Source organism: Ambystoma mexicanum, chromosome 4q (genome assembly GCF_040938575.1).
Source record: "Ambystoma mexicanum isolate Mex_15411 chromosome 4q, UKY_AmexF1_1, whole genome shotgun sequence".
NCBI classification, from domain to species: Eukaryota; Metazoa; Chordata; class Amphibia; order Caudata; family Ambystomatidae; genus Ambystoma; species Ambystoma mexicanum.
The window spans coordinates 971,108,585-971,123,424 of NC_090928.1; the positions used below are offsets into that span (position 1 = coordinate 971,108,585).

The 14,840-nt window shown below is 45.7% G+C and overlaps 2 protein-coding genes across 3 annotated transcripts in view; one reads left to right on the forward strand and one right to left on the reverse strand.

Annotated features, from left to right (window-relative positions):
- INTS7 (integrator complex subunit 7) overlaps window positions 1-3,804 on the reverse strand; it is a 673,605-nt gene extending 669,801 nt beyond the window's left edge. The window contains exon 1 of one of the 2 annotated variants that reach the window (XM_069608525.1): window positions 3,546-3,804. In XM_069608525.1, coding sequence (XP_069464626.1) covers window positions 3,546-3,633 — 88 coding nt within the window. In that variant the 5' untranslated portion in view covers window positions 3,634-3,804. The remainder of the gene's footprint in view (window positions 1-3,545) is intronic. The other variant, XM_069608526.1, reaches the window with a different exon arrangement.
- Window positions 3,805-3,951: 147 nt separating this feature from the next.
- DTL (denticleless E3 ubiquitin protein ligase homolog) overlaps window positions 3,952-14,840 on the forward strand; it is a 135,423-nt gene continuing 124,534 nt past the window's right edge. Inside the window, exon 1 of the mRNA XM_069608528.1 lies at window positions 3,952-4,379. Coding sequence (XP_069464629.1) covers window positions 4,328-4,379 — 52 coding nt within the window. The 5' untranslated portion in view covers window positions 3,952-4,327. The remainder of the gene's footprint in view (window positions 4,380-14,840) is intronic.

Below are 14,840 nucleotides of genomic sequence, written 5' to 3' on the forward strand. Positions count from 1 at the left end.
GTGTACACTTTGCCGATATACCCGTCCATGCCAGAAGGAGATAGCCCTGTTTCTTATATGCATATGCTGTCTCAGATAAGAATAATATGCAACTGTCTTTTTGGTCACTGAGATCATGTGAACGCCAATACATCTAGGACACCCAACATTTATTTTGCACCCCAGATCTTTCTAACCAGTGCCCCCTCCAAATACTACCCCTTGGGACACGCGCACGTTTTTTCACTAGTCCAGAAACGTGGCGCCGAGACAATGGCTCTATATACAGGCAGAGTATAGCCGTATGCACATGCCATTCTCTCGCATGCTGTCATCTGACAGTATGACCTTCTGTCTTTAGCGATCAGGACGCGATCACACCAGCATTTTTTATTTCAACCCGGGGACTCGCCAGCAGCTGCTCCACCCAATTGTGGCCACATAATTGTGTGAGGTTGCAGCGTATATGCCGGGCCGTTACTATGGCAACAGCCGTACACAATCATTTTAAATTCACCACATTTATGTACTTTACCTCCGTACCCACTACAATTATTTCATTTGTGCATTTTCGCACTCATTAGACAGATATGCCCTGTCTTACTGTACCAGCCACACAGACCGCTCCAAGATGGCCACCGGTACAAATTGCTATGTGACCTAGCAACGGCGTCCGCAACGCTGGAGTGCCGTGCCTGCCACTGGAGAAGGAGCCTGTACGCACGAACACGCCGTTTACCCTGATACACAACAGGATTCCTGGGTAACCAAACTCTCCCGGGCTCACACGCAGACGAGTGCCGTAACAGGTATTGTTTTGCTCTGCCATTTTTCCAATAGATTGTCTCTATGGGCTGTATCATCTATTAGCAGTAGCCCTTTGACTGACTCTGTGCCCTCTGTTTAGGGCACGGTTTTCCTGGATCCAGTCCAGCGACACATATGATGTGACTCCACTGCTACCTACGTTTAGGTAAGCACGCATATACTTGATTGTTCACATTTTATACTGCACAACTAAGACGTGCTCCCCTTTTGTAATGGAAAAGGAGACAATACTTAGCTCTCCCACTCTCATTTTCCCTTTGTCAATAGGAGTCCACTGCGACCTCGACCGATGGGATATTGCCTTTCCCATTGTTACATCTGTGGTCTAAATCATACCCCACAGGTAAGCCGTGTCCACCAGCCACACGTGAGACACCGAGGGATTTATTCACTTTTAAAACCATGTTTCCTCAGCACTCCCCTTACTGAATCTCATTCACTTTTTTCAGCACCTTCTGAGCATCCTGGCAACACTGTCCTTCCCGTCCTGACGAAGGCCGTGAGAAATATGCGGCCCATTTAGCCCCGATAGACGGTCGAAACACCCTGGTGTATACAAACTGTTTTCCAACCACAGTGTCACCAATGTTCTTTCACTCTATTGTACCGAAATACATTCTGTATATTTGTTTCATTTGTTTATGTGATCCAACCCCTGTCGTTATGTATCGACAGTAGAAATCTGCATTCTGTTAACTGTATAGATATATGTGCAAGAAATTCCACTTGGTTTTTTGTTGTATTGTGCAAATCTATATTGCCTCACCCTGTAACCCATGATGTTCAGCACTATACCTAAAGCAATATTCAAGTAGATACTGTAAAATACAAAAACCAGTATTCAAAACATGTAGGTGTGGTACTCGATTTTTATGTGTTATGGTGATTGAACAGAAGGGGGTATTCTTGCCACATGCACCTGCAAATCCACCATCAGTGCATTGCGCTCCACTAGCCCCAGGCAAATGAAGATGGGGAGTGGTTTATGAGGACATTAAATAAGATACTTAGTATTGCTAAAGCTAAAAGGTATCCCCTGGAAAATGGAACTCTACCGGTTCCTGAGTAACTACAGGCTCACCCCACACACGTCCACGAACGTACCACCGTCTGAACTCGTGTTTAGAGTGGTGCTGAATTGGTCTATACCCCACAACAAATCGATCCAAATGAGACCAATTGACCAACAGTTGACACATTCCAAATGACAACAGGCTAATGCGCGAATGAGCGACAAGAGGCATGCAAACACATTGTGCCTCTGCGTGGGAGACCACGTTTTGGTTCTCAACAACCCAAACATACCCTCCTATATGATGATGTTCCATTGACGGTGGTGGATAGAGAAGGCACCCTAGGCATGGCCGTACGGGCCTGTACCTCATCTTCAGGAATTTGTTAGGGTTCAAGAAACTGTTGCAACGAGTGTGGTCGGAAACCCCCGATCTAACAACCACGGCGGACAAAGCGCAGAACAACAGAGACCATGATGTCTGTCTGGACTTTGCAGAAGTGGAAGAGACACCTCACCAAGAGGAACCAGAGACAGTTCCATAACTGTCCTTACCAGATGTCAAAGTGACCGCAGAGGAGGACAGTCACACACAGGTGTCAGGCTTGCACGATGAAAGGTACTCCCTGCGGGCAGCGCGAGCACTGTCGGTGAGACTCAGATACTATTCCTGTTCGTAAAGATAACTATTGTTTATTCATGTATAGTGGATGAGGTTTTTGTTTTGTCTGACGGAAAAGAAAAGGGCTATATCCCAACACTGTACCCCCACCCGTGAGCACCTCCGACACATCACCATACACGGGCGGTGACAGGAGAATAACAGGGGCGTGAACCAGGGCTTCCGGGTCAGTCCGAAGCCAGGGAGTGCCACTCTATCAGCACTGCCTCCTGGTCTCCTTGGTAATGTGGCATGCTGCGCATTGGCCCCCAGAACAATGGCCTCACTGCGCCAGGAGGCCAGGGCCCAAAATAAGTTAGAGTTAAAGCAGTCTGGGTTACACACAGATGTAGAAGATCCTGGAAGCCTCTTCAGAACAGTTTCTGACCACAAGTAAACCAAACAGCAGGAGAAAATGACAACCCATTGCAACTTGCATTTTACCTGCCCACCACGAAATATACTTTTGATTAGACAAACGGAAAGTGAACAAGGCGATATCTGCTATTTGAGGATGCAAGGGAGTGGAAAAAGAGACTGGTGTAAAAAACTGTGATAAAAGGGCTGACCAAATACAAAGAGGGAAACACAAAGAGTAGCTGATTTAGCAAAATGACAGAGATGAGACTGCCTTAGCATGCTGAAACTTAATCTCCTAACAAGGCTACTAACCAACCCCAAAAACTACTAACTGAAGCTGCCAACAGTAGTACCTCACAGCTCCTTTTGTTCCAGATCCGCCAGAGCGCCAGGGGATCACTCAGTGGTGATAGTGTGCGGTACAAATATCCTTTAACATTAACATTCACGTGTAAAGAATGTGGCAGGTTACAGAACAGCTGTAATACTTAGCAACTGTTTTCCTCCGCCTAAAGGTCAGTGTTTGAAATATAGAACGTCTAAACAAACAGCTTACAGTACAAATGTAACCACTTCTGAGTTATCCAGAGTGGTAGGGCATTTTACTAAAATCTGTAGGCATTATGATTACTTAAAATCAGTAGCATGTTGCCTACATTTGTAGGTGTGGCAGGTATGTGCACTTCCCTCCCCGCATGTGATCACCTTTATCCAGCTCCATCAGAGCCGAGTTCGCATCCAGTTCCTGCTCTCCGTGCCCGGCATCCGCCAGGAACGACCTGCCTGAAGCCATTGTCTTCTTCTGTCACCACAGCCCTGGAGGCACTGCATGCACCACACTCAAAACACAACAGATCGCTGTAACACACTACAGAGACACAGTGGTAGGACTCGCAGACGTTCTCTCGCGCTGTTCTGACTGCAGCACAAAGTACCAGTACTTTATTGTCCTTTTTTCATGTCTATGTTCAAAATGCCTCATACTGGCATGAGAGCTACTAAAGCAAACTGCGCATGTGCGATAAACAAAGTCCAAAGCTGGGGCCATATCAAAGTCAGTCACAACATCGCACCCTTCTCACTTATGCATGCGCGGTGACAGCCTCATATCACCTTGTACACAAGGATACGTCTGGTTTAGCACGTATCCTCACCATGTTCGTGGTTTACTAACATGTTACTGTAGTTTTTCCAATAAGTTAATAATGGTATGTTGTCATGCAGACAGGCGTAACATGTGATCGCGCTGGAACTGTCACAGGCACAGGAAGTTACATCGGAGGAAAGGCAAGTGACTCACGGAGGGAAGGTCCTTGTCCTTGAACAGCCAATCGGATCGAGTAACGTCAGTTGCGCGGGTAGTTCGGTCTTCCCCGAGAGCACTTCGCGGCAATTCAAGACACCTCGTCCCCCAAACCAAGAGACGTGTATCTGCCTGGGAGAGAACATCACGCGCAGCCGGAGCTGCTTCACACACGCCATCAGCCATGCTCTTTCGCTCCGTGGTACGCGCCCCCTGCCTGGGGCCAAGGCACCGCGGTAAGAGAAAATGTGGGGGAACTCTAAGAAGAGATCTCAAACTGCATATGGTCAGAGGAGCGATCTCAGTCAGATCGCTGATGCAGATCTCTGCATGAAACCGGTAGAGTGGGACGGGTCACCACATTGCATTACGAGGGGGTTCGTTGGGGGAGGGGGGTAATCGCAGAACGTTTATGCGCTGTGCATGCACGAGTTCGATTGAAAACAGCACGGAATTATGGGTGAGCATCGGCGGTTCAATAGATCTCCGTGCATGGAATCTAGGACGACAGCGCATGGTATAGAATTTGTGGTCAGCACCGATTGCTGTCAATATCCTGTCTCCGCGTTAACACTTTATGTGTACGTGTATAATATACATTGTTTTCCTTTAAACGTAGCTTTCTAAAATTGCACGTTTTTAAAATTATTAAAATGTTTAAGACTGTTACATCCAAGGCATACATTCGTGTTTCAAAATTGCTAAATAATTATTTTAATTTGCAATCCAACGTGTGTGTGTGTATGTATGTATATGTATTGCCATCAGTCCCTGTACAATGCATGTGAACCCATGTGCAATAATCTAGGGCCTGGGACCCTTGCCTCTCTCTACACTAGAGCTATGATGAGCGGATGCCTTAGTTGGAAATTTTACGAACACAGCTGTCCTGGCAAATTCAGCAGAGCTTCCCAATAACTACTCAACACCCTCTAAGCTATTGGCAGAGCATTTAAACTGAATACGCCTTATTAGGAATAGCTAATTAAAGTAACCATTTTTTCTGAACTGTTTTCTTCACTTTTCTTTCACATGATATGTGGTAGCATCATTGTATCAAATATTGACTACTGGAAGGTGACCTTATCATACATTACTTTTTTTTGTGCTCTTTGAGTCTTGAAAGTACATTTCCAACCAGATAAGAATGAGAATTAGCAGTGCAAGTATTTTATTCCCTGTATTTTTTTTTTTAAAGATGGGAGTAAAATGATTTTTTAGGGAGTTATAAATGTATTGACAGTCCCAATGGGAGTATTTATTAAGCAAGTAAAACACTTGCTTATTAAAGCCGCAATATTTTTATAATAAACACTTCTTTGCAGCTATTTATGCACATTAAAAGATCAATTTTACCACTTTGGATCAGTAATAACAACAGTAGTTTCTTCCTCTTGCACGGTGTACTACTGGTCCAAACATTTACAGGAGCTTGGGGATCGGCCCTTGAGTGTCTACTTCCCATTTTTATTTTGTGTATTTGCCTATTTTTAGGGACTAAAGTGTCCAATACACCTCTTATCTATAGGGCTGTTAACAATGGAGTATGTTTATTTGCATCCTGGACCTTTCAGTTTTCCATTCAAAAAAGGAAAGATACAACACACTTCTTCTTTAACTTTTTCTATATCGATTTACAGTGGCTGGTTGGTTTATGATTTTTTTTTTTGTTTTTTTTTTTGTAATGTTAAAGTCATCGCTCCCAACAGAGTATTCTTCTGTATTAAAGGTGCTAATTCAGTGCCATATAGGGGGACACACCTACCACCTTCGAGAGTAAGCAATGGAGGACGGGGTACCTTCTAGCCTAGGGGGGGGGAACGCAGATACCCAAACTGCACTCGCACCATAAAACAAGACCTTGCGAGGAAGGATGGGGGTAAGGATGTATAGTGTGTATCAAGGGACCTTTTTGTATAATTAACACAATATAGGGAATAAATATCCTAGGTGAACGGATTCAGCAGGGAGACCCCCCTCGCTCCGGTTGTACGTCAAAGGTTCGAAAACAAAAGGCTCGAATACCTTTTTTTGGACACCAAACTGGCAGAAAAAAGGGTTGCTTTTTTAAATTTGTTATGGGGGGTTCCCCCTCAACCCCCGTTTTCTTTTTAGAAATAATTTTTTATGTTCACTAAACTTTAAAAAAATAATACATTTTAAAAAATGTGACTTTTTTTTTTATTTTGTATTCGAACAAAAGGTGATTCGATCCTTTGACGGGACACCCCTCGCTTCCCTGGCTGGACCCTGCCTGGGGAATCCCTGCTCTGAAACACATGAACAACACCCCACGGGTTAGGGAGAGGGAGTTCAAGCTGCACGTAACAGTCAAACAGAAACAGATAAGACAAAGCTGGGTCATGTAACTGCAGTGCAGAAAGCTAGTCCAGCAGGCAAATGTGGGTAAAGGGGAAGTGGATCTGAGCCATTGAACCGTTCACATGGCCACAAGTGCCCATCACCAGGTGGCTAAGGGAAAGGGACACTGGACAGAGTTGTGTTCCATGGAGGACCAATTAAATGATCATGGTATGGTATTGTTTATTTATATAGCACCTCTATACGGGCAAGTTTTCAAAGTGCTCAAGGAGGGTGGGAGCATGCGGAGGGGGGAAGTTTCTCAGAGCCCTTGAAATTCTGAGTCGGTCTATACATGCAGAGTAAGTGAGTAAAAATACATCTAAGAGTTTGGGAGACGGCAAATAGGCCTGGCGGTGATTCTGCAGCATTAACAGTGCATTTAAAGGGTGAAGACCAGGGAGAACAGAACATACGATCTTCAGGCGTGGTGCGTACGGATCGAGCAAGTGCACAGAGGGTCACGGGGAGGGAGGAGGATCAAGTGCACCCGGTCGGTTGAGACTGGAGTAAGTGCAGAGAGAGCCATTCTGTAGGGTTCATTTCTCAAGTACATTGAGTGTGGGTGGGATGTAGGGCTCTGAGACAAATGCAAAAGAGGACTGGCAGGGTTGCGGGGGGTCCAGTGAAACTCTGAGGTACACCCGACGGCCAGTAAGCGTGCTGTAAGGAAGAGGGGGGAGAGAGGGAAAAACCAAGAACTGGGAAATTCTTAAGGAGTTCCCACAATTTAAGGAGATCCACCACAAGGTTAGCAAAGGCCGTTATCCAGCAGCTAACGTGTGGTGTCTCCCTTCCCATCAGAAGCAAGGTGTTTCGTGTTCCTTTCTCAATGGTGCTGACCAATGGCCGTATAATAATGTTACGGCAGTCAGCATAAATGTTATTTTACTAATTGCAAACTGTTCCTGGGAGGGGTGGAAATCAATGGCCCCACATGCGAAGGCGATGAGTTGGGATACTGTTTGCTCCAATCATGTTTCACTAACATACGTTCAGCACGAAGGATATGACGTAGCCTAGCCAATGAGATTCTACTAAATTGCAAATGTTTCTGTCTTGACCATTGTGTTTAATAGTATTAAAATTAATGTTCGCTGTACCCCCAGATGTCCGCTCTCATCAATCCGTTCTAGTCCACTGTCCTGTTTGATTTGCACTTGCCCCAGCTATAATAAATAGCGTTGCTTCTTGCCCGGTGTGTGCTTCTTTTTTGAGTACAAGTTTTATATGTTGTGATCGAAGGACCCCCTGAGTACATTTGTAGAGGCCCCATTGAGATCCTCAGTCCTCCCGGTCAGCTGACGGTATCCAGGCCACCCTATTGGGGGCGCGGGATCTGGCGACCGCAGACCTGAAGAACGCGCATCACTGAGGAGATCCTGCAAGACGCCAAGTTCACGAAAGTCGGCCTGGTTCCGAGTGCCGCCGCGCACGGTGGGAGGGGTGAGCTCGTGCTGGAGGCTCGGTGCAGCAGGGACTCGGCGTCTCTACGACAATTACTATAACTGTGCAAGAACATGTTGCATATTGGTGCAATCCCATGGCATGTGTGGGATGGATTTTTATGTGTCTAGGATGCATCCTTAAGGAGAAAGGATGATCGGCTGTAGCAGTATTAGAAATGAGTGCATGCCACCCAATAGGGAGTGGACACAAGTGTTGACACGCCTGTATTAGAGCAGGAGAGGTGCTTAGTGTGTGGGGAACCCCATCAGACGGAAGTTGTAGTACCGGCCATTGTATAGTTGCGTCATTGAGGCAAGACTTGTGGTGTTATGTTTTTCTTTGTGGTGTTCTGGGGGTATAGAGAGGGGTACGTGTGGACTCATGGTGGAGAGTCAACACCATGAGGTGGGGTAAGACTTGTGGTGTTACGTTTTTCTTTGTCGTGTTCCGGGGGTATAGAGAGGGGCACGTGTGGACTCATGGTGGAGAGTCAACACCATGAGGTACCTCATGTAAAATAGAACGCTTGGCATTGTGGCGGCGGGTGTGTGCAGATGGTGCAGAGGTGACATGGTGCATACTTGCTCTAACGTAGGCAACAGGGAACCCGTGGAGAGGGCCATTTAATACTAACACTGAGTGAGTTATTGGGCCTGTGGAGAGGGCCAGAGTGAAAGCTGAGTTGGGAGCGATTGGGAGTGAGTGTGTGGGTAACTGGGAAAGGGGGGGGGGAGAAACATAGGGTAGCTGGGAAATAAAAAGACAGGAATTAGGGGAATAATGGCCTATTTAGATAAACCCCCACCCTTGATTCATATATGTTTACCCCAGTATCGCTGCTATTAACATACTATTTTCAATGAGTCCAGGAGACTGCAGGTCGGTGCTTCCACGTATGGCCCAGGGAAGGAACTTTTGACAGCAAAATAATAGAAAATACATTCTTGTATATATTAACAAAATGCAAGGGTTCCAAGTTGAAAAGCAGACTGGGGCTCTTGGAAGTTATATGAACAGGCAAAAGGGGGAATAAATGAAGGAGGAAGAGGAGACTGCAGGAGGAAGAGGTCCAAGCTCTCCGCCCTGCCTTATGGGGTCTATCCAATATTGTGACCAGCAATGGGCTACACCAACCCCCAGCAAGATACCTTGGAAGTGGACCGACAGGTGAGAAAGACGGAGACGCAACAAAGGGGGGCGGATGCACACAAAGGGGAGAGAGGAAATACCTAGCAGATATTGAAAAAAAGACTAGTCAGCAGGTGGGCGCATTATTCGGTGAAGCCGAGCGAGTAACAGAGGAGGCGGTGCAGAGGAAAAGTAAGGGACACAAAGGGAATGGATATTGGGGTGAATAAAGTTCAAATTAGACGAAGGTGGGGATGAGGATGATGCAGCCTCAGATGAAGAACTTCTGGGGAAAGAGTGGACTGATGGGACATTAATGAATGGGCACCCGACAAAACAAGGAGGGCGGGGGAAGCGTGAAAGCAACTGGAAGTGGCTGGTCTACCTCCCTCTGCATTAGGGTATGGAAGGTGAAATGGGACTAACTCCACTCCAAAGGAAGAAGGATGAGTCCCAAGGCACGAGTGATGCCATTACTACAGAAAAAGAAAGGGGGTGCGCACTACGTGCCATGGCAAACAATGGACCGGGACAATCTAATACGCAGCCTGCCCTCCCTTGTGGCAGGGGCCAGTAAATGGATACAGGTATTTGAGAAAAAGACAGTGGGATGACATTAGCGATTGGGGCCATTAAAAGTTTATTTGCTGCAATCATCGGAGAGCAGGCAGACAAAATATGGAACCAGGCAGGCTACAAAGGTATGAAATTAAGCGCAAATTCTCATGACTGGGCTCCATTAACAACTGTCGAGCACACAACTGGGAGGTTCTGATAAGTATGTATCCTGACAGTTACAACCTAGGGACAGTTATGGCTCATAAAATAAAAAGTGACGATGACCCAGCAGACTATATAAAATCGGTACAGGACCTATGGACACAAGAGACGCGAAGGCCCTGGGATGAGTGCATACCTTTGTTCTATCGCATACTGATAAAGGGATTGCGACAGAAGTACTGGTATCTTTAGATAAGATTGTGGGCATTGAAGCAAAGGGCTGGCCTGCAATACAGGCAACTATAGTGCATTACTGCAAACGAAAATAGGAAAGTGAGAGACAGGTGGCAGAAAATGTCACAACTGGTGCAAAAGAAATTAGCCAAATACACAATGGAAGGAGCAATGCTCATGCCAGACGCCACAGCTGTGGCACCCGCACCACAGGAAGGGTTTCCCGCTGCTGTAAAAAGGGCATGGTATTAACAGTAGATGTACAAGACAACCAATGTAAGTTTCAAAAACCTTTATTTAGAAAATCAGCAGGGTTGGATTAATTCCTAGCTAATCCTAACTATAACATGCGAGTAGTCTCGACCGTTAAACGAAAGAAACAGTCCTTGTCGGAGTCCGATTATAAAGGCCTATACTAAAGAAACCGAACCTAGCCCTCAGGCACATTTTCATTGTTTCAGCACACTCTGGCTTACTGAGACACCTGCACAGGTCAACGGCTCCTTTTAAGCTCTCTTGGTCTCGTTTTCCACTTCAGTTTTGAAACAACTATAGGAACATCGTCCTACACAGGCCTCCCTCTGCTGGACTCAAACCTGTTTCAATGTTCTGTTTTCTTTCACCACAGCACACTGTTAGCCTTCATTTCACAATATTTCAATATGCACTTTCCATTCACCAAAGGTTAATTACAGGCTTCCCTCTGGCGGCCTCAAGCCTGCCTTTTCTTTTCTCCTTGGGGTTCCCTTCCCCCAAGTCTTCTCTTGTTTCAACTTCTTGTTCCTTGGGCTATTGGTATCGAAGACTTTCCAAACTGCAAGGACTTGACTCTGAACTTTGCATGACCATTTCGACATCCCATTGCAACAGTTTCCTCAATTTGAAAAGGTTTGTGATGCTCTCATCAGGTTTTCTCACTTTGGCCGCTCGGCCCTTTCACAATCTTTATCAACTGTTTACGTTCAATCGTCCACAAAACCTCAGCTTCCCAGGTTGCGGATACTTTTTTGCTTTGCTTAATGGCAGGCCTCAATTGCTTCCCATATCTTGCGTTCCCTTTTGCACCGAACGTTACTTTTATGCAGATTTACAGAGTCTTTAGAAGGGCTGATGATTCCTCGCAAACACAGGTACCCAAACTACAGTCGCACCATAAAAGAAGACCTTGTGCGGAAGGATGGGTGTAGGGATGCATCGTGTATACCATTGGGCCAAGGGACTTTTTTGTATAATTAGCTCAAGATAGGGAAAAAATATCCTAGGGAAATGGGTTCAGCAGGGAGGCCCCCGCATGTGAATTACCGCGCTGAAACACATGGTCAACACCCTGCTGCCCAGGGAGGAGGGAGAGGGAGCTCAAGCTGCATGTCACAGGCAGACAGAAACGGCTAAGACATCACTGGGTGGTGTAACTGCAGGGCAGAAAGCCAATCCAGTGGACACACGTGGGTAGAGGGGAAGTGGATCTGAGCCAGTGAACCATTCACATGGCCACAAGTGCCCATCGGCAGGGGGCCATGGGAAAGGGACACTGGACGGAGTGGTGTTCCTGGGAGGAACAATCAAATGGTAAGTCTGTGTTCCTGGAAGGTGGCCAGTCTTCAGAGTATCCACCACAAGGTTAGTGAAGGCAGTTATCCAGCAATTTTAGATATCCTTCACGTACGCACCACTAACCATTTCCATTCGGACCTATTGATGATCATTAACCCATATGTACGCAAGAGACGTTTTTTGCTTTTACAATAATGTATTAAAGGTAGCAGAAAATCGGCCATCTATGACCTTTTTTCATTTTTGCTATTAGTTATGAATTTTAATTTTACCCTCTGACATAGCAATAGTTGAAGGTCCTTAGTATAAATGATATGGAACAAATAATTAAATTGTCCTTTTCTTCTAGTTGCTACACTGATGTGCGCTGAAAGAATGTAGGCCTTCACCCAGTAGTTGTAAGCCTAATCATTTTTATTTTGCAGTGTTTGTTTCAACGATTTCCTTGTGAATGTCTTCTAAGGTTTCCAAGCTTGTCTGTAAACCATGTAACATTGGGTAAAATAAGATAATGCCATTGGCAAAAGCCAGCCACAAATTTCAACATGGGCCAACTTTGGGGCAAAATCCGGACACGCCCTAAAGTACCCGGCATGTCTGACCCATATAAGTTAAATAGATGGGGGGTGGGGGGGCAGGAGGGTCAACACGCAACCCTGTCTCAAGAGTCTGTACGTGGGTATGGCTTTAGTCTGTTAGGGGCGTTTAGTACTATTGGAACCTCGTGTTGGGAGTATAAAGAGAACTTCATAAGTTTTTCACAGATTCTCTGAATTTCTAATTGCTGTCAGTCTGCCTCTCTCTGCCAGGACAGCAGAAAATTTTAGACCAGCTGCGGGGGCTGGCGGAGCCCTCTTTGTACTGGCTTGAGTCTGTAACAAACGAAAAATCAAACCATTTACATTTCTTTTTGTGTTTTTTAAAAAAAAAAAAAATGTAAAAACGTGTTTGGAATGTAGTCACTGACCCTAAGCCGATGCCGCCTTGATTAAGCTCATTCGGTATAAGAATGCCAAATAGTTTGTTGTTGGTGTCCAGTAAACCAAACGGCCTGTAATTAATTGGATTGTCTTTGTCCTTTTTAAATGGGAACAATGCTGGCCAAATTCCAAGTTATTGGAAATTCTCATCTCCTGGTCACTTATGTAAACAAAAAATGAAATGCCTCTTCCCTAACACCTGGGTTACGTTTAAGGGTCAAAACTCTATCCCTAGTTCTCGCGATCTATAAAATATTGTTGCTCTTCTTTGTTTTTTTAATTTTTATTATTTTAAAATTTTACTTTAAAATGTGACCCTTTTCAAGATTCATTGAACGTAGTGATCTCGGTTCATAGTTTACCATATGATTTTTCTATCACTAATAACATTTTCTTTTTAACACCAATAGAATTGAGATTAACACAGAACTGAAGGTGAGGAAGGAGAGATGTAAGGTTTTGATTTTGTCAAAGGCTGCTTATCTTTCCTCTTTGCAATGGAACATTTTTAGGGAATTGCTGAATTGTATTACAACCCTTGTTTAGCTATAATTGCCTCCAAGCGTGTCCCCTCCTGATTTTGGGATACTTAATTCTTTTTATAACACGCCATATTACCCAGAGAGCAGTCTCTAAGGGAAGGGCTGGGATTTGAACCTGTGTTGCTCTGCGTATCTTGCTTCCAAGACAAAGCCGCTGCCCCCGAGCTATCCTCCCGGCCCCTACTTAATATTTAAGTTGAACATTGGGTATAATATAACCATGATGACTGCAGTGGCCAATCACAGTCCTTATGAAGGGGGGGGGCAGAGCTGGGGATATCTCCATGGATAACATAATGTCAGATCTAGTTGATTGGTTCCTTTGTTCAATAAAAGGGCCATTGAATACTTTAAACACATTTACCAGTCGGCCTTCTTATTTGACGAGCAAAAAAAGATACTTTTTTGGAAAGCTGCACTTTTTATCCATATAATGCTGAAACATATTGCCTGCTTCACCCAAATAATGAAAAAAAGCAAATCACCATACTTGGAAAATGAAAAAAAGCAAGCAACCTTGCTTGGTTCAAAAAAATAAAATAAAAAAAAACTCACTGCAGAATATGTTGGCCCAGTGTCGCCTGTGAATAGGCCATTTCTCCCCCCCCACTGCTTTTCTTGCATTCTGCCACTTGCAGCTCTGCATTTATAATTGAAAATACAAACCCTAACACCTAGGTACACCCTCCCTCCCCCACAACCCCCGCCTAATCTGAGACTGGGCAATCCGCTCCCTCACGGTTTCCTCCCCTTGTTTGTTTGTAGATTCTTTGCTGCCAAATTGCCTGCCTTCCCCTGTTGGCTCCTCTCTCCCTTGGATCTCTTGTTCCCTCACTGTGTACTTCCCACTATGACTTGTAAAGTGCTCCGTTCTTCCCAGTGCTGGGGGGTCCGCGCCCAATAAATACCCCAATAATGATGAAAAACGAAGTCCCAGAGTATAGATAAACGCGCAGCAGAGGATGCCCCACTCTCGCATAACATGGGGGAATATGTAGCTCTGTGCATGCAATCTCTACTTGCAAGCGATGGTTGTGTATAGTGGCTTAAAAATCCAAATAATTAAAACTTCTGCACATACCATCAGTTGTCTGTTCAAACGTTATATACGATGGAAGCTGTCCAATGTCACGTGAGCAGACGATGAAGCTGTCCAATGTCACGTGAGGAGACCATTCAGTCCAGATTAAGTATTTTATTTGCATGCTCTATGGGTACAACCATGGAAAGAATCGAAGGGAAGGGGGAATGTTCGCTTTAAAAATGACCATATGGAGTAAGCAGTAGTGGGTGTGGTGTCACGTGTCCCGAGACGCAGAGTCACGTGACGCACGAGGAAAGGAGGTGGAAATAAAGGTATCACCGGAACTGGCGTCTTAACGCCAGTCCGGGTTTATGCAGCTACGAGTGTGGTCCTGTGATTACTTGCTGCGCCGCCCCCGCGCACTGCGAGAACAGCGTGAGCCCCGCGCCTCGCATCCATCACGCCTGCATCCATCACGCCTGCCGTGCCCGGCAGGCGAACATCACACTGGCGACGAGGCGGTAAGTGGGTTGCGAGCCCCGACGACAACGGGAGCCGTCGCACCCACGGACCCGCGCTTACAACATCGCGGAGCCGGCAAGGCAGTGACGCCGGCCCCGCCCACCATCAGAGATATCCACCCGCGGCGGTGGAGAGTGGCCCCAGTACCCCAGGGCCCCAACAAGAGGAAAAAAAAAAAACATT